General features: G+C 54.9%; 3 protein-coding genes across 14 annotated transcripts; 2 read left to right on the forward strand and 1 right to left on the reverse strand.

The window, feature by feature from the left end:
* The first annotated feature begins 2,427 nt into the window (after positions 1-2,427).
* RTKN (rhotekin) lies at positions 2,428-17,157 on the forward strand. Of its 9 annotated transcripts, none has more exons than XM_082642439.1 (13): positions 2,734-2,752; positions 4,365-4,791; positions 10,501-10,700; positions 12,502-12,563; positions 12,661-12,714; positions 12,812-12,929; positions 13,157-13,366; positions 14,062-14,156; positions 14,261-14,367; positions 14,603-14,731; positions 15,484-15,652; positions 15,820-15,924; positions 16,467-17,157. In XM_082642439.1, exons 2-13 carry the CDS (start codon positions 4,720-4,722, stop codon positions 16,799-16,801), a joined length of 1,656 nt encoding a protein of 551 aa, XP_082498565.1. In that variant the 5' UTR covers positions 2,734-2,752; positions 4,365-4,719; the 3' UTR covers positions 16,802-17,157. The 9 variants fall into 9 exon arrangements, with proteins under 9 accessions (XP_082498570.1, XP_082498572.1, XP_082498565.1 ...); XM_082642445.1 differs by having other exon boundaries at positions 4,365-4,513; XM_082642440.1 differs by lacking the exon at positions 2,734-2,752 and adding an exon at positions 3,815-3,832.
* Positions 17,158-17,285: 128 nt separating this feature from the next.
* WDR54 (WD repeat domain 54) lies at positions 17,286-20,930 on the reverse strand. Of its 4 annotated transcripts, none has more exons than XM_082642007.1 (11): positions 20,872-20,930; positions 20,292-20,580; positions 20,062-20,124; positions 19,653-19,719; positions 19,513-19,566; positions 19,058-19,185; positions 18,604-18,630; positions 18,076-18,176; positions 17,814-17,976; positions 17,548-17,622; positions 17,286-17,474 (listed from the first exon to the last, which is right to left on the reverse strand). In XM_082642007.1, exons 2-11 carry the CDS (start codon positions 20,511-20,513, stop codon positions 17,343-17,345), a joined length of 1,032 nt encoding a protein of 343 aa, XP_082498133.1. In that variant the 5' UTR covers positions 20,514-20,580; positions 20,872-20,930; the 3' UTR covers positions 17,286-17,342. The 4 variants fall into 4 exon arrangements, with proteins under 4 accessions (XP_082498133.1, XP_082498136.1, XP_082498134.1 ...); XM_082642010.1 differs by having other exon boundaries at positions 17,286-17,490; XM_082642008.1 differs by having other exon boundaries at positions 20,292-20,514; positions 20,872-20,921.
* A 151-nt stretch (positions 20,931-21,081) lies between these two features.
* On the forward strand, positions 21,082-26,288 carry LOC309815533 (uncharacterized protein C2orf81 homolog). The gene is given in 4 exon segments (XM_082642400.1): positions 21,082-21,144; positions 24,181-24,402; positions 24,489-24,830; positions 24,833-26,288. Coding segments are annotated over 4 exon segments (1,899 nt in total). The 5' UTR covers positions 21,082-21,126; the 3' UTR covers positions 26,150-26,288.
* Positions 26,289-26,620: the final 332 nt, after the last annotated feature.

The following is a 26,620-nucleotide window of genomic DNA, read 5'->3' on the forward strand; positions in this document are numbered from 1 at the left end:
AATAAGGATTGTTTTAAAAAACTGTATGTGTGTTTTCAAATAAGAATTTAATTAAAAAATAATAACTCCACAGAAACTTTGGCCTTTGTTTCTCTACCATTGGTTGAGAACAGTGTAAGCTGGCTTCCCAAACTCCAGTCACAGCCTCCTCCAAATGATTTATGCAAATGGATGCCAGACTATGATCTCTAAAATATAACTTTGGTTGTGTCATTCCTTTCCCAAAATCTTCAGTCACATCGAGTGCAAATTCTCTGGCAAGATTTGAGCTCTATCTACTTCCTTTCCAAATGCCTTCCATTCCTCCAGCTCTTGTCAGGGGTTTTTAAACCCTTCTTTAGGGCCCATGTCCCACAGGTGTGTGTGTGTGTGTGTGTGTGTGTGTGTGTGTGTGTGTGTGTGTGTGTCCGCGTGCAGCTGAGGGCCTCTGGAGAGGACAAGATGTGGGGCTCCAGCCCCTGCTTGTATCACAGCAGCTCTGATTATATTTCACACGTTGCAGGTGAGATTTCATTTGGAGAAAAAAGCATTCTGCTGCTAAAAGCCAAACATTTGAAATGAACAATTTTAGTCCAACAGCATGGCTCATCCCAGTCAAGCACTCTCAAATCTGCATGCTTTCTTTAGGCATCTCATTTGTTCACTTACTTCAAGTGATGGTTTATTGAGTACTTCCTATGTGCCAGGCACTGAGCATAAAGCAGTGGACAAGACAGACTCTCTCTCCCTGGGGAGCTTACAGTTTAGAGGAGTGACAATAGATATTTGAAGAAATTCAGAAACAATGCCTTTCCTTTCCCCTCACTCCTCTTTGAGGTTTATCTCAGAGGCCACAGATTTATAAAATCTTTTGATCTTCCTTTCCTACGACAGAAGAACTCCCTCCTCCATGTACACTTTTGTATGTCAAGGATGTTTGTTGCTTTTCCTGTCCAGCGTCCATTCCCTCACCTTCTGGTAGTAGTACCTGGAACAGTCTTTCAGAAAACACATCTCCCTCCCCCATCTCTCTCCCAGCTCACTGGGTTCCATTTGGTTTCCAGGAGTGGGAAGTGACCTAGGCCTGGCCAACTGGCAAATAAAATCCTCCTTAGCCACAGTGATTGGTTCAGGTCTGGCCACCCCTCTGCCTACAGTGATTGGTTTGAGATGGATAAATCATCCCAAATGGCCCATAGTGAATCCCAGACATGTGTAGGAGCTTCAGGGAACAGATGCTCCCTTTTCTGCTGAATTTAAGTCTGAAAATATGATAGACCCAGAATTTTTGGCAACAATCTTGTTATGCTGTGGAGAGCGAAGCTAACATGGAGGAAACTAGAGCCAGATGAAGGAGAGGGACGGAATCCTTGTGATGCTGAATGCCTGGGTCAAGCCACAACTAAAGCCTGACCCCTGGACATTACTGTTCCTTAAGTCATAAATTTCCCCTTTTGCCAAAGTAATTTTAAGTCAGGTTTTCTAAAAGAATGTTGAGCATTTTGTCATAGCAGAGCAGTTCTAACCTGGGCTCTCTAAAGCTATAAGCTGGTATTTCTCTGGCTCTGGCTGTGAAGGAGCCCCACTCTCTCGCGCGTTCTCCCCAGTAAGTTCATAAGTCCCCAGAAAACTCCTCGTGTGTGGTCAGCAAGCTAATCCTCTGCCATTTCCTTCTGTCCCGGAGGCTGGGGGTGGCCCCTTTTTCTGCAGAAGCTGTGAGTCCTAACCCTGTTTCAGCCACCCAGCAAAACAGCTGAGAGCCCATTTGAGGTCACAGATATCCTCACCCTCTTAAGGCACTTAAAGTCTGGGTCCAGGGAGCTGAGGTCGCTGGTGCCCCATCCAAGGGCACAAAGGTGCTGCACCTGATCATTTTTCTTCATAGTTGCACTTACAGGGTGCTTGTCTTGTGCCAGGAACTATGCTGGGCATTTTACACTCATTCTCATATGTAATCCTCATAGCGACCTGAGGAGTGGAGGTAATTACTGTATCCCCATTGCACAAGTAAGAAAACTGAAGCTCAGAAAGTTCAGTGACCAAGCCAAGGATCCACGGTTAGTAAGTAACAGAACAGGGTTACCAGACACGTGAACTGCGGCCACTAGGGACGGAGGGGAGCTTTAGTGGGACATTTGGGACTGTAGGAAGTTGAAACAGTCGCCTCAGAAGCTGCTTAGAGGTGAGATTGGGCGCCATCCCAAGGCCGGGCTGTGTGCCTCTCGGCGATCCCTGGGCCTCGGGATTTTCCGCGCGCAGGGAGTCTGGCTAGCCGAGTGGTGGCGGCCGGGGGGCGGGGCTTCTCTGGGCTCGGCCCTTGCTCAGGTGAGGCGCTGGCTACCCGGGCAGGAAGGGACGACGCGCCCCCTCAGTGCTCGCGAGGTGTAGGGTGCCCCGGCTGTCGGGCCAGGCCTGCTTGGGGCCCGGGACTGGCCCGGCGGGCAGGGCCTTTGGCGGGGGCGGGGGGCTGGAGTGGAGGGAGAGCGTGCCGCGCCCTGCCCGGCCCAGGTGTCGTCTCCGGGGGCGGAGTTTGGGAACCGGGCCGTGGGAGATTCCCGGCCGGACTAGCTGGCGGCAGTCGAGGGACAGAAGCCTACGAGACAAGGCCGGGCCGGGCGGCGCGGGGCGTGCAGAGGGCAGGCAAAGGCGTGGGACCGCCAGCATGTTCTCCCGAAACCACCGGAGCCGGGTCACCGTGGCCAGGGGCTCCGCCCTGGAGATGGAGTTCAAACGCGGCCGCTTCCGACTCAGCCTCTTCTGCGACCCACCGGAGGTGAGAGACCCGCGTCCCTGCCTTCCCCTCCCCGGGCTCCCGCAGCCCGGGCCGCCTGGGCCTCCCGCCCCGCCCGCGCGCGCCGAGGGGCGGAGACGCCGCGGGTCTGGTACAAACTAGTGGTTGTTGACTTAAAAAGTCAGGCGCGGACCGTCTGCACGTTAATCGGACCGTGCCACCCCAGACATTACCTGGCCCAGTTGGGATGACTTGCCTCCGCCTGGAAAAACCTCAGGTTGGCTTCAATTTAAGGGGCCCTAGGCTCGATTCCCAAAATGTGCCTTACCCCGGTCCTTGCCGGCATCCCGGGGCAAAGGGCGGTGTGCGCCCAGGCGGGCTCTAACAGGCTCCTTCCGCGCCCCACAGCCTGTCTCAGCCGTCTGGGACAGCCTGCATCATCAAGCCTGACTTCTCTGCCAGGTCTGCCCCCTTCGCTGAAACCCTCCCCAGCTGCTCCGCTGTGGCTGGGACAGTCGGGAGTGAGGGGGCTCCTTATGAAAGACTTGGGATTATTTCCCAACTTTCAGCCTCCTTCCCTGGGGCCTAAGAGGAGTCCAGCCTCTACAGTTGGCTCCTCGGCCCACCACTCCACACGTTGCTCAGGCCTGAGCCTTACCTGTAACTCCCTAAAGAGGCTCAGGAGGGTCTGAACGATGTCGGGCTGAGCTAGGACTGAGAGGGCGAGTAGCCACAGCAGAGGCTATCCCCAGGGTCAGCGCTCCTTCCCTGCTTGGCCTGGAAAGGGTTAAGTGACAGGGCCTTCCTCACCCCTCCCTGCCGGGATTCCAGGCCTGGCTTCTGCACTTTACCCTACAGCCTGCCCAGAACAAAGGCTCTTTCACACCGGTGACCCAGCGTCCCGGGCCTTCGCTGACTTAGAAGCTAGTGGGCCTCGGGGAGAGGACCTCTGTCGAGTCCAGCATAAGCAACGCCGCGTGGGGCCAGTGTGGGGGAGTGAGGGGCGAGGCCCAGGGACCCGGAGGAGGGGCCTGTGAGCTGGGGCCGCCCCCGGGATAAGCCCGGCCTTTCGGGGGCCGTAGCGGAGGAGCCGGGGCGGAGCCGCTGGGCCCCGGCGGAGCGGTGTGTGACTCCGTGGGCCTGGGGTGGAGGGGGGTGGCAAAGCTGCAGCTGGCTGGGAATCGGGGCTGGTTTCCTGTCTGGAAGGGAAGGGGCCCGCAGAGGGGAGCGGGGGCCGCAGCAGCTAGGCACACCCCCGCCTTTCTCCCTCCGTCTCCTCCCTTCTGCTGGAAAAGCGAGGTAACTGTGAACCCAGGGTGGGGCGGGCTGGATGGGGGCCCCAAGCTGGAAGAGGTGGCCCTGGGGGTTGGGCCGCATTTACCCCTGTGTCCCACTCCCTGGGCTCACTCACTCAGGTCCTCACCGTTATCCTTCTTCTTCCTCAGACTAAGCCAGAACCCCTTTCAGAAAGCAACCTCCTGACAAAGCCCACGACTCTGTAGAACCTGCATGCAGTGTCCCCTCCCTGCCCCCTTCCAGTTGTGCCTCCCCTCACACCCTACCGCACACAGACTCTCTGTCCACCAGGCCAGGGATGTGGGCGGGGGCTGGGGAGGGGCCAGAGTGGGAATGAAAGAGCCTTTTTCTTCCACAGCTGGGAGAACAGCTGCCACCAAAGCAAGACTGGACACTCTGTGCCCAGAGTCCCCTCTGCAGCTGGCCTCCTCTCCGGGGACCCTGCTCATCCTCACCTCGCTTTCCTTTCCCTCCATGCCTGGCTCCCATCAGGGCCCTGGAACAGCGGTAGGCAAGGGAAGTTTGTCACAGCAGCCAGAGGGGTCTAACGGGAGCGCAAGAGGGAGAGGGGCTGCCTCTGCCCTCTGTCCAAGGACTGCCCACCTCTTTCAAGACCAGGGGAGCAGCGGGAGGAATTGTGGGGCAGCGTGGTGCTTGCTCGCCCCACCCTTCTGAGGGGTCAACAAGGGAAGGGGCACCTGGGGGGCACAGAGATGCAGGACAGATTGCACATCCTGGAGGACCTGAATATGCTCTACATCCGGCAGATGGCGCTCAGCCTGGAGGTAACGCCCCCACCCCTGGAGTGCACCTCCTCCACAGCGTCCCGGCCCATCTCTGCTCTGCCCTTTCCTGCTGGGGCCGAGCGGGGAGAGCGGAGCCCGCTCCAAGTGGGGAGACGGACAGGTGGTTCTGTAAGCCCTTCGTTGGGTGCTACGTGTGGACCCAGGTTCAGTTCTGCCAATTAGAGTACTGTGTTGGCAACAGGGTCTTCACACCTGTTTCTGGAAGCTCTGTGGTTTGGTGTGGCTGTGTGTTCTGGGGCTGAGGGCTCCTTTTAGGTATGGGAAGAGGAGGGGGGTTCAATGTGAGAGGTCTGCAGGAAGGAGATGGCCTTACCAGAGACGGGGAAGGGGACTCTAGGGCAGGATTCTGTGGCCCCGAAGATGGCAGGGAGCTGTTTATTCTTTTTTTTTAAATAGATGTATTTTATTTTTTAAAAATTAGTTAATTAATTAATTAATTGATTTTTGGCTGCATTGGGTCTTCGTTGCTGCTCGCTGTCTTTCTCTAATTGCGGCGAGTGGGGGGTTTCTCAGCATTGCAGTGCACAGGATTTTCTCATTGCTGTGGCTTCTCTTGCTGTGGAGCACAGGCTCTAGGCACGCAGGCTTCAGTAGCTGTGGCACGCAGGCTCCAGAGCACAGGCTCAGTAGTTGTGGCACACGGGCTTAGTTGCTCTGTGGCATGTGGGATCTTCCCAGACCAGGGGTTGAACCCGTGTCCCCTGCATTGGCAGGAGGATTCTTAACTACTGCGCCAACTGGGAAGTCCTTTTTTTTTTTTTTTTTTAGTTTTTGGCCGCACCCCACAGCATGTGCGATCTTAGTTCCCTGACCAGGGATCGAACCCACACCTCCTGCATTGGAAGGCAGAGTCTTAACCACTGGACTGCCGGGGATGTCCCTCATCTATTTATTCTTAATCACATTTATTGAACACCTACTATATGTCAGCTTCTTTCTAGATCTTGGGATACCTCAGTGAACAAAACAGGAAAGGTCCATTCTACTGGGGGAACAGACAAGAAGCGTGCAAACAAATAATCTCACATAGTGAAATTATGATGAAAACGGGGGGGGTGTAATAAAAATCGGGTGGGGGGGCAGCATTAGATGTAGGAGTCAGGGAAGGCCTCTGTGAGCTCTTTGAGCTGTGACCAGAAGGATATGAAGATATGTAAAGATGGGTGGGAGGGCTTTCCAGACAGAGGGCACAGTAAGGGCAAAAGGCTCTTAAATGAGGATGATGGTGATATGTTTGCGGAAGAAGGAGAGCCAGTGGGGCTGGAACATCATAGCTGGGGTCGAGCTGATGGGGGGAGCCAGATTATTCAGGGCTTTGTAGGCCATGACAAGGCATTTAGATTTTACTCTAAGTGTGATGTTGGCTCGTGGAAGGGTTTTAAGCAGGGGGACAACTTATCTAATGTTTTACAATGATGGCTGTTGTGTTTGAAAGGAATAGGCTAGGCAGGGGTGCGGGGTGGGAGGGAGAAGGATTGGCCAGACGAATAGCAGAAGACCACCAGCTAGGAGGTCGTTATAGCCTTAGGGGAGTGAACCTGGTGGTATGGATTAAATGCTCATGGTGGAGATAGGGAGACGGGGGTGGATTTCAGATGATGGTGGTAGATCTGACAGGGCTTGCTGACGTACTGGACATGTGGGTGCAGCCAAGAGAGGGCTCCAGGATGATCCTCAGGTGTGTGGCTAAGGAACTGGGCGATGCGGTCATTTACTGAGGTGGGGAAGAGAGAGGCAGCTGTGGAAGTGACCACCTGAACCAGGCAGGGGGTCGCTGCTAAGCGAGGTCAGGGGCAGGACAGTGGCGAGTCCAGCTCAGGAGGGGAGTTTACTGCACAGGTGTCTGTACCTCAGCCGGGTCCCCACTCCCTACATCATGGCAGACATTACGGGTCAATCATGGCAGTCTTCACCAACAAATCCACGCGTGGCCTCACAGTCTTTCTCAGCTCAACCTTGGCATAAATTATGCAGGTTGTGTCCTTCATAAGGGCACTGCATAGTGGCGGTGTGAGGAGGGGACACCTTTATCTAATTTGTTTGCCTGGAGAGGATCATCTTTTTCTAAAATGGAGAAAGGTGCCCAAGGCTCCCATCGGGACTCTGACACTACATGTTGCCCTGTCCTGGCATATGAGATAAAACCTATTTGCCATCCCCAGTCCTCTGCACTGACCATGTTACTAGTTACCTGTGGCTATTTAAGTTTAAAATTTAGTTAATTAAAATGAAATAAAATGAAAAATTTAGTTCCTTAATTACTCGAGCCACATTTCATGTGCTAGATGGCTACTGAACATTTCCATCTTTGCAGAAGATCTCATTGGCCATGGCTGGTCTAGGTATTTAAATGTTCGAATTCTGCGTGCCTCCCCCTCCATGTAATTTTTCTTCATAGGAGCTCTGCCCAAGTTCTGGGGACAAGGAGGGGGCTTAGATTTCCCTTTGGTCATCTCTCATTCAGTCTTGGGTTGGTTGAGGGTGCTGTGTTCTTTCTCCAGGAAGCTCAGCAGTTCCCCAACCCCCATACCATTGATGTTTCAGGGATTAGCAAGAGAGGTAGTCCTGGAAGTGTAAATTCAAGAAGACTTTCTGGAGGAGGCAACTTAAGCTGAAATTAAAGAGAAGGTGGGAGGGCTGGGCCCAGGTAGGGGTTAGACTTTCCCATTTAATCCTCAAACAGTAGGAGGTGGAATTACCACGCCCTCCCACCCCCAGTTTACAAACAGAGGCTCCAGAGGTTAAGTTCTCATGGCTAGTCAAGTTCCTAAGCCAGGATTTGAACTTAGCCCTGGTGGAGATTCTAAAGGGAACATAAGGTGATGAGAAGCAGAGAGGGAAGTCAGAGACAGAAGGGAGTGGGAGGAACTGGAAAGGCTGTCCAGAGAGCGCCTACTGTGTGCTGTCCCTGATGTCCTACTGTGCGCTGGGGCTTCTGCCCATGACTCCTCCTCCTTCAGCCCCTTGCGCCCTGAGCGGAGTCCAGTTTAGGGCTCTTTCCCAGGGGAGTCTGGTGAAAGTACTGCCGGCTTGGGAAAAGAGGGTGTGTGGGTGGGGAGGGGGGCGACTTGGAGCTATACCTGAGGTACGGAGATGGGGGTGAAGCTCCGGGATCCAGAGCCTGCGTCAGGATTCCCGAGATGCCCGGCCTGAAGGGTGGGAGATTTCTGTGGCACTCTCCACTGAGGGCCGTGGGAGAATGGATTCGGACCCGAGTGCATGGGGGGAGAGTGGTAGCCAGGGTGTCTGCACCCCCAGTCCGACTCATCCAGGCTGGATACAGCGACTTCTCTGCAGCCCCAGTTATTCCGATGTATACACTATCCCCCTCCCGCATGCACCCGGGCCAGGAGTCACCTTGGAAGGCAACTGCAACCCGGAGGGGCCCCCTGGCTTCCGGCAGCTCCGGAGCCTGGAGCCCTTTCTAGAGTGAGGCCGGTGCTCCCGGAGATACCGCCCCTCCGCGACTAGGTCTCTGTGGTTAGCACCACCCGGAGCCTAACCGGGCCAAGCGCACAGAGGGACTGAGGGACCGCCTGCGTTCCGGAGCCCCTCGGCCGCTCTCGCGGCAGCTGGTAGATGATGTCATCGGCGCTCGCTGCGGGCGGGGCGGCTCCCCGGACCGGGCCCAATGCCCGCGTTGCGCCGCACGTGCAATGGACAGGGCTAGGGAAGAATCCGTGAGTGCTGGAGCCGGGACCAAAAGGCTGGTCAGGAGGGGGCCTGCGGACGCTGCTAGGCCCCACCCCCCTCACCTGTTTGGGGGTGTTTGTGGTAGAAGCTAGATGCAGAATGGGGTGGGGGTTGGCAAGCAGCAAACCGTAGCAGAGGCGGGACCCTGGTGCAGGCAGTCATGGTGGGGGTGGGGGCAGCTGTGTAGTCTGAGAGGGCTTCCTGGTGGAGGCGGCGTAGGTACCCGGTTGGCCTATTTCTGAAGGGTCAGGAAGGGAAATGTGGATAGTGAGGCTGATGAGATGAGGTGAGACGTGATGAAAGTCTGTCCCAGCCCAAGTAGGGAAGGAAGAATCAGCAGGGAGGCTGGACAAGGCAATTCCCGGAAGCAGGAATTTAGGGTGTTGAGGTCTTGGGAGACTTGAAGTCTGGAGTCATCAGGAAAGAAGCAAGGGCACAGAGTGTGGAAAAGAGCTGGTGTGAGGGAGGAGAGCCGGTGTGAGGAGGAGAGCCGGTGTGAGGGAGAGCCGGGTTTCGGTTCTGTGCAGCCACATTCACCCTGCTCTTCCAGTCCTGTCACTCCACTTGGCTTGCCTTCCGCTTTGTACGCTGTAACAGGGCTAGTCTTCCACCTCTTCTCTGAAGCCTTCCCCATCACCTCAGCCAGAGACAAATAGCGTCTGTTTCCTGTGAGCGTGTTTGTCCCATGACATGGCACTTATGGAGCAGGCATTAATGTCTGCATCTCTCACCTCCCAGCTGGATTTCAAATATGGAGCTTTAGACAGCACAGGGATGCTCCAGTGTTACTGGGTGAAAGCTACTGGGCTGAAGTAGCATCATTAAAATAAGCACCCGCCCCCACGCATACCATACGCTGTGCATTGGGCATTGTGCTCAGTGCCTACTCACTCCTGACCTGCTCCTCCTGTCTTCCCATCCCCATTCCTTGCCTCTGGCCTTACCTCTGAGACTCAGAGGGCCAGCAGGTGGCAGGTTCCCAAAGTTGGGGTGTGTACTGCATTCTCTGCAGCATGGATGAACACTGTAGGCGGTACGCTCCTTCTCCACTGACCCCTTGCCAACTAAATGTCCTCTCTCATCACTTGAGTCTTTGGGGTAAGCCAGGATGGCCTTTACTATCTGTGGCCATTCCCTTTAGGTGGCAGTTCTCAGCCTGGGCCGCACCTCAGAGTCACTTGGGGAATTTTCCAAAAAATGCACATGCCCCACTCTTAGAGATTCTTATTCTGCTACTCTGAGGTGGGGTCTCGTGATTTATTATTATTTTTTAACTCAGAAGATTTAATTTTTTAAAAGGTAACACAATTTCCAATAGTACAGTAGTAAAGGAGCATATATATACAGTATCATAAATTGATTTTCCATTCCTGGCTCCCAGCCCCACAGCCACTACTATTTTATGCATGCCTATGGAGATGTATCTGCATATATATATAGGGTGCGCGAATGGTGGTGGCATCTGTAATACTGTTCTTTCTTTTCTCACTTCATATATTTTGAAGATTGCTTCATTTTTGCACACGTCTACCTTACTCTTTTATGTCTGCAGTAGTCCATATTCCATGGTATAGATGTGCTATAACTTATTTAACCAATGCCCTGTTGAAGGACTTTTAATCTGGGTGTTCTAGAATGATGCTGCAATGAATATGGCTCTGCCCACAAGTGTAACTGTATCTGTAGGATAAACTCCTAGATGTTGGATAGCTGGATCAGAGGATATGTGAATTTGTAGTTTTTACAGATTTTTCCAAGTTGCGCTCAAAAGAGGCTGAAAAAATGTATACTCCCAGAGGGGGTAGAAATTTTAACAAGGTCTCTCTGGTTACCTGTGGGCTGCTGAGGTTGAGACTCAACCCTTGCCCTTTAGTTGCCTGAAACATAAGTTTCTTGTCAGTTTCTTGTGGACCACAGTCCACTTGGGAATGAAGGGTGCTTCAACCCGTCCCCCAATTGACATTTCCTTCTCATCCTTATCCCCACTCTGGCTAGGACACAGAGTTGCAAAGAAAGCTAGACCATGAGATCCGGATGAGGGAAGGGGCCTGCAAGCTGCTGGCGGCCTGCTCCCAGCGAGAGCAGGCTCTGGAGGCCACCAAGAGCCTGCTGGTGTGCAACAGCCGCATCCTCAGCTACATGGGCGAGCTGCAGCGGCGCAAGGAGGCACAGGTGCTGAGCAAGACAGGCCGGCGGTGAGCAAGGGGGAAGCGAGGCTTTATGGGAGTAGTGGCGTAGTGCGTGTGTTTATGGAGTATGGAGTATGGAGCACCCTGAAGATGACTTCCTCGTGAAGACTTACCAGGGTCCTAGAAGACACCTTGGTGTTTTACCACCGCAGTGTGCTGCCCAGAGGTGCACTAGTGAGTTGTAAGACACTGGCTCAGGAAAGCCAGTGTATCTGGTGAAAGGCTGGCAGTCTGAGGAGTAGTAATGCAAAAGTGCTAATTTGCTAAGCCCTGCCTGTGATCTGATGAGTCTGGCTGGCTGGCTTCTGGAAAGCTAATTTTCTCATAGCTGGTTCACCAAATGGCCAATTTGCTAAATGACCAATTTACTGTAACTGACAATAGTTCCTTGTACCTGGGGTTTGCCTCATTAGAGTCAGGGATTGGGAAAAGAAATAATAATAAAAAAAAATTTAAGGAAAAGCCTTAAATTTACCTTAAATTAAGCCTTAAATTACCCATTCACGTAAATTAGATTGTGCACTAAAAGGACTCAACTCTTGGATGTGAAACACAACGTACGCTGGCATTAGACTCTGCTGATCTGACAAATCTGTAGTGAAATGGTTGAGGCGATGTTCTGGTAAAACTACAATGTGGGAAAAAATATTTGGCAAATTGATCATTCTGAGAACTGACCATTTTTGGTGAACTGGTCATTTGGAAAGTTGGCTTCTGGCAAAGTAACCTGCTTGATCCCGCAAGGCTGAGTGGGGAGGAGGTCCAGGCCCCTCACCGACATAGTGTCATCCCAGCTCATCCATGAAGGCTGCCACAAGGAGAGGCTGCCAGGAGGCCTCCAGAGTGCACCCATGAAGACACCAGGGGAAGGCTGCTCCGTAAAGTTAAACGAAGAGCAAGCAGGCATGGGGACACCTTCTACTGTGAGTTTGCTGTCTCTTAAGAGGCGGCCATTGACAGGCTCTGCCCTGCCCAAGTCCCCACACAGCCCACACAGTGTGATCTGAGGTGCACCCCAAGTCCCTGGCAGCTAAGCACATTGCCATCAATGCCACATCATCTAGTTTAAGGCTAAGCCACTAATTTCATTATAATGAATTATAAATTAGTATGGATAAGCTGGCCATCACCTTAGGAGAGGGACACATGCTCGGTGAGTCCTAATGATGGGCGGGGAGGGGAGCAAGGCCGGACGTCCCCCCTGCGGTGGGGGGACTGGGGAACTTGGGGCACTGGGAAGGTTCAGTGCATCTAGCCAGAGGGGTAGAGGAGAAGTCAAAGCTGAGGGGTGGATGGAGAGAGATTTGCAGTAAATGGAACACAAGTGTTCCCTACTTGGGTTCCTGAGTTTCTGACTGATCCAGTACCCTCCTTTACTGCAGTGATGAGATGGTGGAGACAAGCAGCCTCCTTTGTTGTTAAACAGAAAGCCTGCAAACTCCTCCAAGCCTGGGGGTTGATGGAGAAGAGTCCTTAAAAGGGAGTCTTTCCCTGTGGGCGCCTGTGTCCTCAAGCCCCACTTCTCCCTGGCAGGAGTCTGGGGAGGTGGTCAGGAAGGGTGCTTGCGCGGGGGGCGGCCTGAGCTTGTACTGTGTGTGTGAGCTAAGAGCCTCTAACGTTCCCAAGCCCAGCAACCTCCTGGGTTCAACTGACAACTCTCCCTAACAGTCCTTCAGCCCTGCCATGTCAGCCTGGCTGGGACCTGGCAGCTGGGTCCTGGGCCAGGGGGGTCCTAGAGCCCTTGGGAACCAGAGCCAGGGGGAATAGTGTCAAGAGGTCGGGCTAGGACGTTGTGATTTGCCCACAGGCCTTCTGACAGTGGGCCGCCCGCCGAGCGCTCCCCCTGCCGCGGCCAGGTCTGCATTTCCGGTAAGAAGCACCACTACCCCCGCTGTTGGCATTCTCGGCCCAGTGATGGGATCTCCTGCCCCGTCGCAACATCTGTTCCTACCCCTCTGCCCCTCAGATCTCCGGATTCCACTCATGTGGAAGGACACAGAATATTTCAAGAACAAAGGCGGTGAGTTCCACACGCGTGGGACAGATTTAAGGGAGTGACCCTGAGATTGGAGGTCCCTGTGGGGCACGTCTTTACGGGTTTTGCTCTCTGTCCCCAGACCTGCACCGCTGGGCTGTGTTCTTGCTGCTGCAGATAGGGGAACACATTCAGGACACGGAGATGGTCCTGGTGGACAGGACCCTCACAGACATCTCCTTCCAGAACAACGTGCTCTTGTGAGTACGAGTACCTCATCCCTGTGGCTCCCTCCTTTCTCTACTCTGGCAAATCCTCGAATGCGGTAGCCACAGGGGAGGGGAGGAAGAGGAGAGGGAGGAAGGGAGACGGGCCTTCCCTGTGGAGCTGTCCTGTTCTTGCATGGCATCCCTCCTCCGCCACAGCGCCGCTCCCTGGACTTCCCCAGACCACCCTCCTGTCCGCTCTTCCTCCCATATTCCTACAGTGCCGAGGTAGGGCCAGACTTTGAACTGCGGCTGGAGCTGTATGGGGCCTGCGTGGAAGAGGAGGCGGCCCTGGCTGGAGCCCCCAAGAGGCTTGCCACCAAACTCAGCAGCTCCCTGGGCCGCTCCTCGGGGAGGCGTGTGCGGGCATCGCTGGAGACAGCTGGGGGCTCAGGGAGCAGTCCCATCTTGCTCCCCACCCCGGCTGTTGGGTAAGGCCCTGTATTCCCCCACTGCCCTCAGCTGGCCACAGGTGACCTCTGAGCTGTGTTGAGCATGCAGAACCTACTGTGCACTGCTGCCGGGACATGCAGACAGATATGAATAAGCAGTGGTCACATAGCTGGGAGGCACTCTGGCCTGTACCTCGGGGCTTGTACCCCGAGCCAGCTGAGAAGACCAATAGGAATGCAGGAAGAGCTAGGCTCTGGGGTCATCACTTTTTGGCAGCAGCAAATACATCTCATGTGGATAGAACAGAGTGCCCCTGGTTGAAGCAGGGTGGCCTGGGTCCTGTGGTGCTGCCTACAGGCGCCTGGAGGCACCTAGTGGAACCACTGGGTCTCTGAGCAGCAGTTTGAAAACCTTCCAGGTAATGAAGAGAATGCTTATTTTGGAGACAGACATAGATTCAAATTCCAACTCTACCGCCTAAGCTGTATTTATGGGCAGATATCTTAACCTCTTTAAGCCTCAGGCTGCCTCAGGGCTGTTGTGGGACCACAGTGGGGTAACATATTTAAAGCACAGGCCCCGGCGCTTAGCAGGAGTGCAGTACATGTCCCAACCCCTGTGGGGGAGGCAGGCTAGTTTTCTGCGGGGCAGCCTGAACAATGCGGCAGACCTGCTCAGCTTACAGCCCCTGCCGTCCGACGTGCCCCCTGCCGCCCACTTCTCTGTCCCGCAGTGGTCCCCGTTACCGCCTCCTGGCTCACACCACGCTCACCCTGGCAGCAGTGCAAGACGGGTTCCGCACACACGACCTGACCCTCACCAGTCACGGTGAGTATGTGTGTACGTGGGGGACGCTGGGTGGTGAGACGAGGGGCCGTTGGCTGGCCCCCTTCACACTCGCCACCCTCACCCTGCACCTCCTCCTCCCCCAGAGGAGAACCCCGCCTGGCTGCCCCTTTATGGTAGCGTGTGTTGCCGTCTGGTGGCTCAGCCTTCCTGCATGACCCAGCCTGCTACAAGTGGTGTCCTCAGGGTGCAGGTGAGGGGCCCTGAGGAGTGGAAGGGAGCAGGGAGAGGGCAGAGGAGAGCCAGATGACCCAGGAACCAGAGAACTATTGAAAAAGCGACATCTGGGTGGAGGAAGGAGGGGCGTGGCAAGACGAGGGGAGGATCAGACAGGAGGGCGGGCAGAAAGGAGCAGGTTCTCTGGGGGGGCTGGGAGGAAGGGTGTTGGGGGTGTGATGCCCCTAGGAAACCTTGAGTCATTTACGCAGCAAGCTGGGGAGCTGCAGGACTGGGTGCGAGTGCATGGAGTCTTGAAAGGCACAAACCTCTTCTGTTACCGACAACCTGAAGACACAGACACTGCGGAGGAGCCGCTGTTTACTATCGCCATCAACAAGGTGATGAATCCCTGGTGGTGAAGCCACCCAGGCGGCAGGGCTCGGGAGCCTCTCCATCAGGCTCCGGGAGGGTGGGCACAGACCTCAAGGAGATCAAAGCTAGCCTCCTGTTCCAAACAGCACCTCACCCAGCTTCAGGGCCAGGGTTGTTGGGACCATCTTCTCCCCAGCCAGCATCACTGGAAAATGATCGTCCCTTCTACTCACCAACCTTAGCCCCTGCCAAGCCTCAGAGAAGGTTCTAGAGCCAGTTTAGGCCTTTTCATCCTCCTTCCACCTTTCCCCTCAGACTCGATCTGCATCTCCCTCACCGTTCCCTGGTTTTCTCTCCCAACCCATGTCCAAGGACCCTCTTTGTTTCCTAGCCCTTTTGCTAGCATTCCTGCCGACTTTCATAAAAGTACTGAGGGACCTCCGGCCTCGGCGCTCCTGCTCCCGCCTGCCTCCTTGCCTGTAGGGACCTCGGGCCTCGGCGCTCCTCCTCCCGCCTGCCTCCTGCCCTCCCTCGCGCAGCCCCTCCTTCCCTGTCTCCGTCTGCTCCTCTTTTCCTGACTAAGGACGACCTGTCTCATCCCCTTCCTTTCCTGCTCTTTCTTTCCGCTCTGGTCAGTAGGAAGCAAATGAGAGGGCTTCGTGAAAGCCCCACAGGCTCCTCCTTCTAGGGCAGGGACGACCAAGCCTGCCTGATGTCACTGCTGACTTCTGTGACCAAGGTGAAGGTGGTGGAAGCAGATCCTGTCTTTCTCCTACAGGAGACTCGAGTCCGGGCAGGGGAGCGGGACCAGGCAGTGGGCCGGCCCTTCACCCTGAGCATCAGTAACCAGCATGCGGAGGATGAGGTGACACACACCCTTCAGGCAGAGAGTCGGGGAGCCCTGCAGAGCTGGATGGAAGCTCTGTGGCAGCTTTTCTTTGACATGAGTAAGAGGAGGGGGCTGGATTGAACCTTCGGGAGGGACTGTGGATCGTTCCTTTTACCAAAGGCCTCTATTTCAAGAATGTGTGTCAAGGGATGTAGCAGGGGAGAGGGTAGCCTGGCCCTCTCACAGTCCTCCCCCTACCCACCCCAACCAACGTCCTCCCTGCAGGCCAGTGGAAGCAGTGCTGCGATGAAATAATGAAAATTGAAACCCCTGCTCCTCGGAAACCACCCCAAGTACTGGCCAAGCAGGGGTCCTTGTACCATGAGATGGGTGAGTGAAAGTGCACTGTGGGATCCTGATGGGAATTTGGGTTGGCGGCTTCAAGGGAACCAGATAATGGAGACGGAGAGAAAGCACACTTTGGGCTAAGGCAGAGCTCCCTTCTCCAACTCTTCTTAAAACCACCTCCACCGAAGTTCACAACAAAACCCATAGAACCAGATTCATTTCATGGATTTTTTTTTCCCGTAATTTCTTCTTTCCTGTTTCCCTTTCTGCATGCGGATTCCTGTCTCTTCCAGACCCTTCACTTGCCGGCACTGCTTTCATTTTCCTCCTCTTTCTTGGCTTCTTCACCTGCTTCTGCCCACCCTCCTCTCCCTGTCCACCCTGTCCCCCCATATCCCAGTCTTGTCAGAACCTGTGACTCCGGGGGGCCCGAGGGAGGGGCTGCTCCTGCAGGATAACGCGATCTCAGCTGAGATCCAGGCTTCGCTTTCCTCCTACAGTGACAGGTGATGCTCAGGGCTGAGTAGGTCTGGGGCCCAAGCTCTGACTAGCCCCCTCCCCTCAATCCCTTCCCGGTGCCACAGCTATTGAGCCGCTGGATGACATCGCAGCGGTGACAGACATCCTGGCCCAGCGGGAGGGCACGAGGCTGGAGACGCCCCCACCCTGGCTAGCAGTGTTTACAGACCAGCCTGCCCTGCCTGACCCCTGCTTGCCTGCTTCAGTGGCCCCAACCCCAGCCCAGACCCATTCCCTGCCCCGGGGGAGACCCCGAACGTTCTCCCTGGATGCTGTCCCCCCAGATCACTCCCCTGGGGCTTCTCACTCGGTTGCCCCTCTACCCCCGAAGCGGTCCCCACAGTCCAGAGGCCTCTGCAGCAAAGGCCCACCCCACACTTGGCTCCAGTCCCCAGTGTGAGACGGTGTGCTGGCACAGGATCTGGTCAGAAGAGGAGATGATCTGTGTGCCGCTGGGCTCTGGATTCGGCGCTGTTTATAGCAGGTTGGCCAGCTTGGCTTCCCCGTCCCCTGCTGGACCGGGGACAGGCTGGGGAGGGGGAGCAGAAGCCCCTTTTAAGCTGTGGTTGCCATGGTGCTGAGGGACTCATTCCCAGGGCTGGCTGGGACCCCCTAAACCCTTCCTGGGAGAAAACTGGAACCAACCCTGCCCTACCTCCCGCACTAACCAGCTTTGAGGATGGCACTGACGAGCCCTGGGAGGGAACGCGCCTCCCTTGTGACTCCCACATGGACCATTAAAGTTATTTAACATCAGCCTTCACCTGGTTCTTGAGGACAGGTTGCCTCTTGGCTTGGTCTGGACCTGCCACATCCCCTCACCCCTGGAGCTTAGTTCACTAGTTGTGAAGTATGACTATGATACTGAGTAATCAGACAAGGGCTGGGTGGAGGCGGGCACTTTATAAATACCACAGGGGAAACGGAGGGCTGCTTTTCTCTCACATGCTGCCGAATCTCAGGATCTCAGCGAGGTCATAGCCAGTCACAGCAAAGGAGCTGCCCGAGGGATCACAGAACCGGGCACCACACACCTGGGTGTCGGGTACACACTCTCCATGACAGTGCTCCACCTGGGGGCGAGGAGAGCTGCTCAGGGCCTGCCGCATGCTTGGGTCCTCATCCCACTCCCCTTACAAGACACACCTCAAGGTAGCCACCCTCTGGGCTTCTGCTTAGCTTCCAGATGTGTACAAAGGTGTCCTCAGCCGCAGAGAGTAGCTATAAAAAAAAAGCCAGGGAGGACCAGTGGGAGTCAGAACGTGCTGACAGGGGACGGGTATAGGCTGTAGAGCCCAGTCCTGGTACCTGAGGAGGGCGCGACACTGAGTGGCAGAGAGAAGCCTGTGGAGCTCCTCTCAACATCCCAGCACCAGGAACAAGGGTGTGTACGGACAGAGGAGGAGACTGACCTTGCCCACCTCAGGAGCCAGATCCAGGGCACAGATGGCCCGGGCGTGGGCGTCGATCTGGACGTGTAGAGTTCCTGTACTGGCTTCATACAGACGCAGTTGCCCGTTCCCATAGCCTGCTGCTATGGTCCCCTGCCACAGCTGCACAGAAGGGCACGGGACCCTGCAAGGGTGATACCCTACTTTGATTTCCCAGACCCAAGCCTACTCCCCACCCGGAAGCTACCTCAGGAAGGCCTCAGCCCTCTTCCGCCTCACCTACCCGAATCCTGGAATTCGGGTCAATAATTTGAATTCGGGCCCTGACCGCCAGACACACAGCAAGCCTGAGTCATCTGCTGTTACCACGTCAGCCACGCAGTCCTGAGGGGAAAGGCAGGATCAGCCCTTCCCTTTCTCCCCCGCTGGGCCCTGTATACAGGGCAGCAGGGGAAGGGAGGCAGGATTTGCATCTTGGCCTCTCCAGGGAAAGGGCAGGATGTGAAGCCATCACCGGCCGGAGGGGTCCCCTGGAGGCATAAAATGCTTTCCTTGTATTCTTTATAGTCTTACTCCCTACCCTGACCCCAACACACACGCCATGGGTTAGGGTATATAATTGTCCTCGTTGGATGGATGATGAAACTGAGGCCATAGTGTTAGGACCTTCTGGAGGTCTTGCAGTGAGCCAGTCACAGTCATGACTAGACTCTGGGCCTCTTGACAACCCCTAAACCCAGGCAGCCAACATAGCCCATGGGCCCAGCTCTGTGCCGGGTGCAGTGTAACATAGGAATCAGAAGATACATACCCTGTTTTCAAGAGGTTTACAATCCAGCTGGGGAGACAAGAGTTGTCTGAGGGCAGTATCAATTCAGGGCTCAGCTAAGGGAGATCAGTGGGAGCTGGAACAGGGGGAAGGCTTCCTGGAGAGGACAGCACTGGAGGTGGGCCTGAACTTGCCCAAGTTCAGAGAAGGAAGCCACACATGTCAGAGCTGCAAAGTATCTCAGAACCATCTGTCCCAACTCTTCCATTCTCACCAGTATCGTAAAGTGGGAGTGAACTATTCAATGCCACGTAAATGTAAAGTATCTCAGGCTTCATCACTGGAGCTGAGGTTGCTAAAGCCTAGGAAAGGGCAGCAATTTGCCCAAAGTCATCCGGCTGCTTAGTGGCAGAGCCACGGCTGGAACCCAGGTCCCCTGCCTCCCAAGGTGGGGAGGCCCCCGGATTCACTGGAACAGTAGGGGGAATCCACTCACCTGTCCCTGGGCAGGCTCGCTGGCAATGTCTGTGACTGGTGTCTGGTGCCCAGCCAGCTCTTCACTCAGTACAACGTTGGGACCCTTGGCCGGGATGTCAAACACCAGTACCCGGCCTGACCACATTCCTGCAGAAGCAGTGCTCCACTGATGGCCTCCTCATCCTCCCAGATCTCCACCACACTCAGCACTCCCTCCCGCCATCCCAGAAACCTTAGTAACAAACCCACCTCTCACTGCTCCCCCAGCCCCACCCCTACATTCACTACCCTTTACCTGTCCCACCCCGCCCCTATGGACCCCGCCATGGCTTTTTGGTGTCTCTCAGACCCCCGTTCACCCCCACCCTTCCCTCTAACACTCCACAATTTCCTCAGACCTTTGGCATCCTCCTGGCCAAAGGCTACACCCCTATACCTCAGCACCCCCCAGTGCCCTGCCCTTGGCCCCCTCACCCACACAGATGAAGTGGCCACTGGCAGCAATTCCTCGGGCAAACACAGCCTGCACTGAGAGGGGAAAATGATTAGAAATAGCATCTCCCGTAGCCCCAGCAAACACTCCCTACCCCCAAGGCACTCAGTCCTGCAGGTACCTAGAGAGGCATCTCCAGCATCCAGTGCATGCCAGTAGACCATGACGGAGCCATCAGACTCATACATCTGGAAGGCCAAGGCAAGGACGGGGTCATGACGCAGCTGCCCTTCGCTGAGCTCTGTGCTGACTCCTCCACATACTCATGTTAGCCTCAGCCCATCTAATCCTCAAAACCACCCCGGGAGGTAGGCGCTACTTTTATCTCCATTTAACAGAGGAGGACACTGGGCTCTGAGAAGTTAACTAAATTGCCCAAGGTCATACAACTGATAAAAGGGAAGATATCGGAGATGGCACCTGAGAACTGGAAAACAAGGAAGGAAGATGAGAAATAAGGAAGGTCTAGGGGCCTTGGAGAGAAGCTGAGAAGACCCTAGTTGGGGAGGGCAGGAAGGTCCTCTTCTTACTTGTATTCCTCGATGTGACGTGAGTACCAGCAATACTCGGAAAGGGAGGACACACCAGTGGACCTAGAGGGAGATGAATCAGAGTAGGAAGAAGTGGTCGGAGCAGGGGAATGAGGACTCAGCAGTGTGGAAATCCAGATGGTTAGGGAAGGCCTATTCCTTGAGGTTTGGAGAGGAAGGACTGGTTTAGGGCTGGGCTCGGCAACACCACTGCTAACTCCGCGCCTCACCTGGGTGATAAGTGGGGGGCTCACTCCAGCGCCCTCCTTAGCTTGGAGCTGGCGCTGGGCCAAGGGCACACCCTCAGGAGCAGCGCTGAGAAGCTGCGCGCTGGGCCCATGGACCACCCCAAAACGTGTGAGGTTGCGGACGGGCAGCTGCAGCACGCTGAGGTTGTTGTCCAGGGCGGCGGCTGAGCCTCGAAGGGGGACGGAGCGCTCCCGGCGGAACATCCTTGGGGAGAGACGTCCGAATCACAGGCGCGCGGAAGACAGACGACAGCGGAGGTACCTGTGGGGGCTGGGAGGTGGGAGCGGGTGCTGTCTCGAGGCACTGGGAGAGACCCCTGAGACTGGGTAGTGATGGTGATGGGGGATCACGTGGCGTGGGAAGGGTATTGTGGAGCAGGCGACGGGAACCCTAGGGCTGAGGCATGAGGCGACAGGGGTTCCCAGAGGAGGAATTGCGCTGGCCCAGGACTCAGTGGCCCCCAAGAGCCCGAGCCAAGGCGGGATGAAGCAGGGTGGCCCCCAAGCCCTTCCTCCCTCGCCCTGGCTCCCCGAAGCCCCCGGACCAGGTCAGAGTTCACACCAGCAGCTTGCCGGACACGAGAAGCGTTCCGTCCCTCCGAATCCGCCGCTACCATAGAGACGACGCACGTACGCACGGCCGTTGGGAGGGGCGAGCAACCCAAACGTGCGGCGCGCAGCGCTGCTGCCTGGTCAACTGTAGGCGGGGCGAGCCCGCCTGCGGCGTGGTTGCCGAGGCGACCGATAGGCGGCAGCAGCAGCGGCGGCGGGACGGGAAAGCAGCTGGATCCCCGGGGCTGGAGCTACAGCTGCGGCGATGGCGCACGAAGGCCCGGTGAGCTTTAGCTCAGCTGAGGGTGACCCAGAGAGGGGATAGACCGTTAAGATCGGTGTCCGGAACCGTGGGCCAGCTCTGTGCCACCCGGCGCCCGCCCTCCATGCGGGCGTTCAAGATGACCAAGGAAGCCATGTCGGTTCACTAGGGCAGAAAATCTACACCTGCACCACGCCCACTCACAAGCATTGTCACACTTGGAACCTGAGGGAAAGGGGTTAAATGGGTGGGGGCAGAGCTCAAGAACAAGAAGTGACTTTGGAAACAGTTAATGCATGTATAATACTGTTTCTTATACTGAGGTACCCATTTGAATGGATAAACCAGAACTAGTCAGGCATTGGGGAGAGGTGTTGCTAGATATAATGCATTTCGAGAATTTCAGGAGGAAGAAATGGATTAAACAATAATTCTGAGGCTGCACTTGAAAGTCAATTGTTTAAAAGGTAGGAAACTTTAAAATAAACAGATTTGAAGAGAATTCGTGCGACAATCTCTGGCCCCTCTGCTCTGGCCACGTACGGGTGTCACATGAGACGCTGGGTGGGGAAGTCTAAGGAACCAACTCTCCTCTCCCAGCCCTACCTGCTCTGCTCTGGCCAGGCCTGGACTGGGCCGTGGGCCATTCCCTGGGCTTGCCAACAGGACTGTTCTCTCTAGCAGACAGAGGAAATGAGACTTAAGGGATTTTGAGTTCAGCGTGAGGTTTAGGAAACACCAGAGTTGGGGGAGAATGAACTTGGGGGAACACCATGTATGAGGCAATAAGGGTGGGGATGGGGAGGCAAAGGTTTGGGAAGAATACGTTGGGAGGTAAATTTTAGAAGGAATCAGGTTCGGGGAGACTTGTGGGGAAATGAGAAAGCTCCCAAGAATCTACTACTAAATTCCTATGTCCTTAATATGGATTTGGGGGGGACTGGATTTTTCTTTTTCAGTGGATTTTCTTGATTATAAAAGGACACAAAGTCACTGTAGAGAACTTATAAAATGGAGAAGAGTGTAGGAAAGAAACACATCCAGTGTTACAATTTCTGTGCTTTCCTTTTCTTCAACACATTGGTTTACATATCTGAGATCATACTTGATGTGTAATTTTGTATCCTGTTTCTTTCAGTTAACATTACATCATGGGACTTCCCTGGTGGCGCAGTGGTTGAGAATCCGCCTGCCAGTGCAGGGGACATGGGTTTGAGCCCTGGTCTGGGAAGATCCCACATGCCGCGGAGCAACTAAGCCCGTGTGCCACAACTACTAAGGTTGCGCTCTAGAGCCACAAGCTACAACTACTGAGCCCGTGTGCCACAGCTACTGAGCCCGCGTGCTGCAACTACTGAAGCTCACGCCCCTAGAGCCCATGCTCCACAATAAGAGAAGCCACCGCAATGAGAGCACATGCACCACCACAAAGAGTAGCCCCCACTCGCCGCAAATAGAGAAAGCCTGTGCACAGCAACAAAGACCCAATGTAGCCAAAAATAAATAAATATATTTTAAAAAATTACATCATAAGTATTTTCCTATGCTATTGTAAATTCTTCCTAAAGACTGCCTTTAATCATTGCATAATAGTCCATCATATAGGTAGCACACAATTAGCCACCTATTCTCTTTTTGTTAGATGTATGTTTTCAATATTCTGCTCTTATAAATGACATCACAGGGACTATTTTAGAGAATATGTTTTTATTTTCATTTCAGAATATGCCTTTGTGTGTGTTCATAAAACTGGAATTGGTACTTTTGAAGGTTGGACAGCTTTTCAAAAGTTTATTAGTCATCAGCAGTTCCAGTTTTGTGAAATATTATGTCCTTTGCTTATTATCCTTGGAGGTCTTATGATTTTTTAAAATTTTTATGCATTTTTAATGTATTTGGGGATATTTATCCTTTTTTAAAATTTGTTGCTCATTTTTTGTTTAGGAAGCAGGATAAAGTCAAACTCTGGAGTCAGACAGACCGGCATATGAAATATGACTCCACTACTTCCTTGCTTTGTTGTCCTGGGCAAATTCTGTAAAATGGGGATAAAAATAGTATGTAGTCTAAAAAATGTAGGAATTGAATCCATGTATGTGACTGATATACTTTAAGCGCCAGTAAATGAAAACTACTATTATCACCTTCTAATTAGGAATGTTTTTTAAAATAAGCAGAGGATAATTTGACATATATATGTGTATATATATATATATATATATATATATATATATATATATACACACACACATATACTTATCTACCCATTTCTTTATTATTTCTTACATTACTTTTATGCTTAGGCAGCTGTTTCTCACCCAGAGATTATATGACAATTTAAACTATCTTCCCCTACATTTTAAAATTAATTTTATTTATTTTTGGCTGTGTTGGGTCTTCACTGCTGCGTGTGGGCTCTTCTCTAGTTGCAGCGAGCAGGGGCTACTCTTCGTTGTGGTGCGTGGGCTTCTCATTGTGGTGGCTTCTCTTGTTGCAGAGCATGGGCTCTAGGCGTATGGGCCTCAGTAGTTGCAGCACATGGGCTCAGTAGTTGCAGCACGTGGGCTCTAGTTGTGGCTCGTGGGATTAGTTGCTCCTCAGCATGTGGGATATTCCCACATGGGATGGAATCCATGTCCCCTGTATTGGCAGGTGGATTCTTAACCACTGCACCACCAGGGAAGTCCTGTTGACTTTTCTTTCTCAAGTTCTTGAACTTGCAAGAGTTTTGAACACTTTGAACTAGTACAAATAGCAAGGACTGTGCAGTTCGAGCTATATATAGCCTGGGTTCACTGTGTAATCCCAAGCAAGTGGAGGTAAACTGCTGTCAGGTTTCAGTTTGTCTGTAAAATGGGCTTAGTGAGCTGTTATGAAAATTAAATTAGCTAGGTCACACACCTGAAAAGCATCTGTCACATAGTAGTCTCTTAGTAAATTATCCCTCTCTAAAGGCTTTCTCTCCTACTAGACAACTTGAGGAAGCTTCCTCCTAGCCCATAACTGCTTCTCCACTCCTCAGTTTCCCGCCCTGATTGCCCTGTTCCTTTCCCACAGAGGCAGGTCCGAGACCGCGGGGTGACCCGATCCAAGGCGGAAAAGGCGCGGCCGCCTACGGTTCCGGTGCCGCAGGTGGACATCGTGCCTGGGCGGCTCACTGAGGCCGAGTGGATGGCGCTCACGGCTCTCGAAGAGGGCGAGGAAGTGGTGGGGGACATCTTGGCTGATCTGCTGGCTCGAGTCATGGACTCTGCCTTTAAAGTCTACCTGACCCAACAGGTGGGCCTGGATCCTTGTTCTCCAGACCCATCTCCCCTCTCCCTGACCCCTCCCTGCTGGGCTGAGACCCTTTCTGGCCTCTGCAGTGCATTCCATTCACCATCAGCCAGGCACGGGAAGCCATGCTGCAGATCACCGAGTGGCGCTTCCTGGCCAGGGACGAGGGAGAATCTGCAGTGGCAGAGGACCCCACATGGGGCGAGGACGAGGAACCCTTGTCTTGCACGACGGACGCCTGGGCTCAGGGATCCGTGCCCGTGCTGCACGCGCTGACCTCGGTGGGGCTGGAGGAGACCTTCCAAGGCGAAGTAAGCTCAACCCCCAGCTACCTCCCAGCTGTCACCGCCGCCCCCGCCGCGTCTTCGATCTCCTCAGGGCCTCACGGGACTGCTCCAACCTCCTCTCTACCCTTTCTGACGTCTCCCCACTCACCCCTCACGTCCACCTTGGTGCATTTCCCCAGGACCAAGAGAACGTGGACCAGATCCCTTTAGGAAGATTGTGGATGGATACAGGCTCTCAGGAGCGGATGGACTCTTGGGAGCGTCCTCCTGAACTGAGAGTCACCCCGGGCCCCCTACCCACCCCGGTCCTGTTTCAGGAGACAGGGCCCAGGGGTCCTTTAGAGAAACTGGACGACCAGGCGAGGGGCCACCTGTTTGCAGTCGGATCCTTGAACGCGAGCAGCCAACCGTCGGGAGAGATGGAGCCCGCCGGCAGTCCGCACCCTTCTCTGGAGCTGTCCTTGGTAGCCAGCCCTCAGGCCTCTGTCGAGAGGGCACAGCCCCTCAGCTCTCAGTTCTCGCTCGAGGACCTCTACTATTCCCCGCCGCAGCCGCAAGCGGCTGGACACCGGCCGGAGCTCAAGGAGGAGAAGGTGCCCCGCACCCCCTCGGTCGTGTCGGTGTCCGGCCCCTCTGCGGGCGGCCCCACCACGCTCAGCCCCTCCGGGGGGTTCCAGCCGCAGCAGCCCGGGCGCGCCGATGCGCGGCCCAGCGCGCTGCACTACAGAATGGGCCGCAAGGCGGCGATGGCGCGCCTGGACCCAGCGCGGCGGCCGCGCCGCTGGGTGCGCCCTCTGGCGGAGGTTCTGGTCCCAGACTCCGAGGCGTGCCCCCTGGAAGCCTACCGCGGGCGCCAGCGGGGCGAGGAGACCGAGGCCCCAGCCGGACCGCAAGCCTCCGCCCCCAGCGTCCGCGTCTCCCCGTCAGTGTTCTTCCCTATCCCGCCTGGCGTTCCTTTCCGAGCCGTGGGCCCCGGCCCCAGCCTCCAATTCCCTGCTCTAAGTTTAGGCCTACCGTCGCCAGGTTTTGGTTCAAAGGAGCCCTTCGCCAATCCCGGGCTCCGTTTTCTCGCCACACACCCGGCGCGCCCCGACGTGGCCCGCAGCCCCAGCCCCAGACTATGGCCGGGTGCCAAGTGGCCCAGCGGCTGGGAGGGGGGGGCCGAGTTGCTGGGTGAGCTGTGGGCTGGCCGCACCCGCGTACCTCTTCAGGGCCTGGACCCTGGGGACAGGGAGAGCCAGGATCCTCACAAGTGGCTTCATCCCGTGCCCCGAGTTCTCGAGGCCACGTCCCAGGTGATGTGGAAGCCCGTGTTGCTGCCGGAAGCACTGAAGCTGGCTCCTGGTGTGAGCATGTTGAACCCAGCCCCCCAGGTGCTGCTCAGCTCTGCTGACCCTCGAAAGGAGGACAAAGAAGGTGGCACCTCTCCTCCATCCACACAGGCGCCCCAAAGCCCCGGGTGACCGTGGCACAGCTAATGAAGAGCTCAACCCCCCAAATGTGGTCGCTCCCCTCCAAGCACCTGCCCCATTCTGAGCCCTGAACCTCAGGCAGTGTGAAACCCACCTTCCTTCTGTCTGCTTGCCAGAAATAAACACCTGAGTTGCCTTAAGTATTGGCCTGATGTCTGTCAGTTTCTTCCAAGTGTGTGCTGTGGTGAACTGGAGTGGTCTAGAAGAATACAGAACACTGGCTCCAGGGAGTAATCCCATTACACCCTTAGGAGACCCTGCTTTAGGGCCAAGGTGGCTCCCCAGCAGAGGCATTCTGGAGAACCATCCCCATCCCCACGAAGGAGCAGACATAAGGGTTCCAAGTGGAGTCTGCCTCAGTTTGGAGAACTTATAAGAGTCTCCTTCCAGTAGGGAAAGAAGGGGATGGCCCCACTTAAGCGCAGAGTGATTTGAGACATGAGGAGTTTAATTTCCAGTCCC

This window comes from Mesoplodon mirus (genome assembly GCF_964341445.2).
Source record: "Mesoplodon mirus genome assembly, chromosome: 14".
Classification (NCBI taxonomy): domain Eukaryota; kingdom Metazoa; phylum Chordata; class Mammalia; order Artiodactyla; family Ziphiidae; genus Mesoplodon; species Mesoplodon mirus.

Bases quoted from the DNA above. Each gene is read 5' to 3' on its own strand.
- WDR54 (XM_082642007.1), bottom strand. From the start codon at position 20,513: ATGTTCCGCCGGGAGCGCTCCGTCCCCCTTCGAGGCTCAGCCGCCGCC. The intron at 19,720-20,061 runs GTAAGAAGAGGA...TTGGCCTTCCAG, and splicing joins CGTCACATCGAGGAATACAA to ATGTATGAGTCTGATGGCTC. The intron at 17,475-17,547 runs GTGTGTCTTGTA...CCTCGCCCCCAG, and splicing joins CAGAGGGTGGCTACCTTGAG to GTGGAGCACTGTCATGGAGA.
- RTKN (XM_082642444.1), top strand. From the start codon at position 2,642: ATGTTCTCCCGAAACCACCGGAGCCGGGTCACCGTGGCCAGGGGCTCC. The intron at 12,930-13,156 runs GTGAGTACGAGT...ATATTCCTACAG, and splicing joins TTCCAGAACAACGTGCTCTT to TGCCGAGGTAGGGCCAGACT. The intron at 14,368-14,602 runs GTGAGGGGCCCT...TCATTTACGCAG, and splicing joins GTGGTGTCCTCAGGGTGCAG to CAAGCTGGGGAGCTGCAGGA.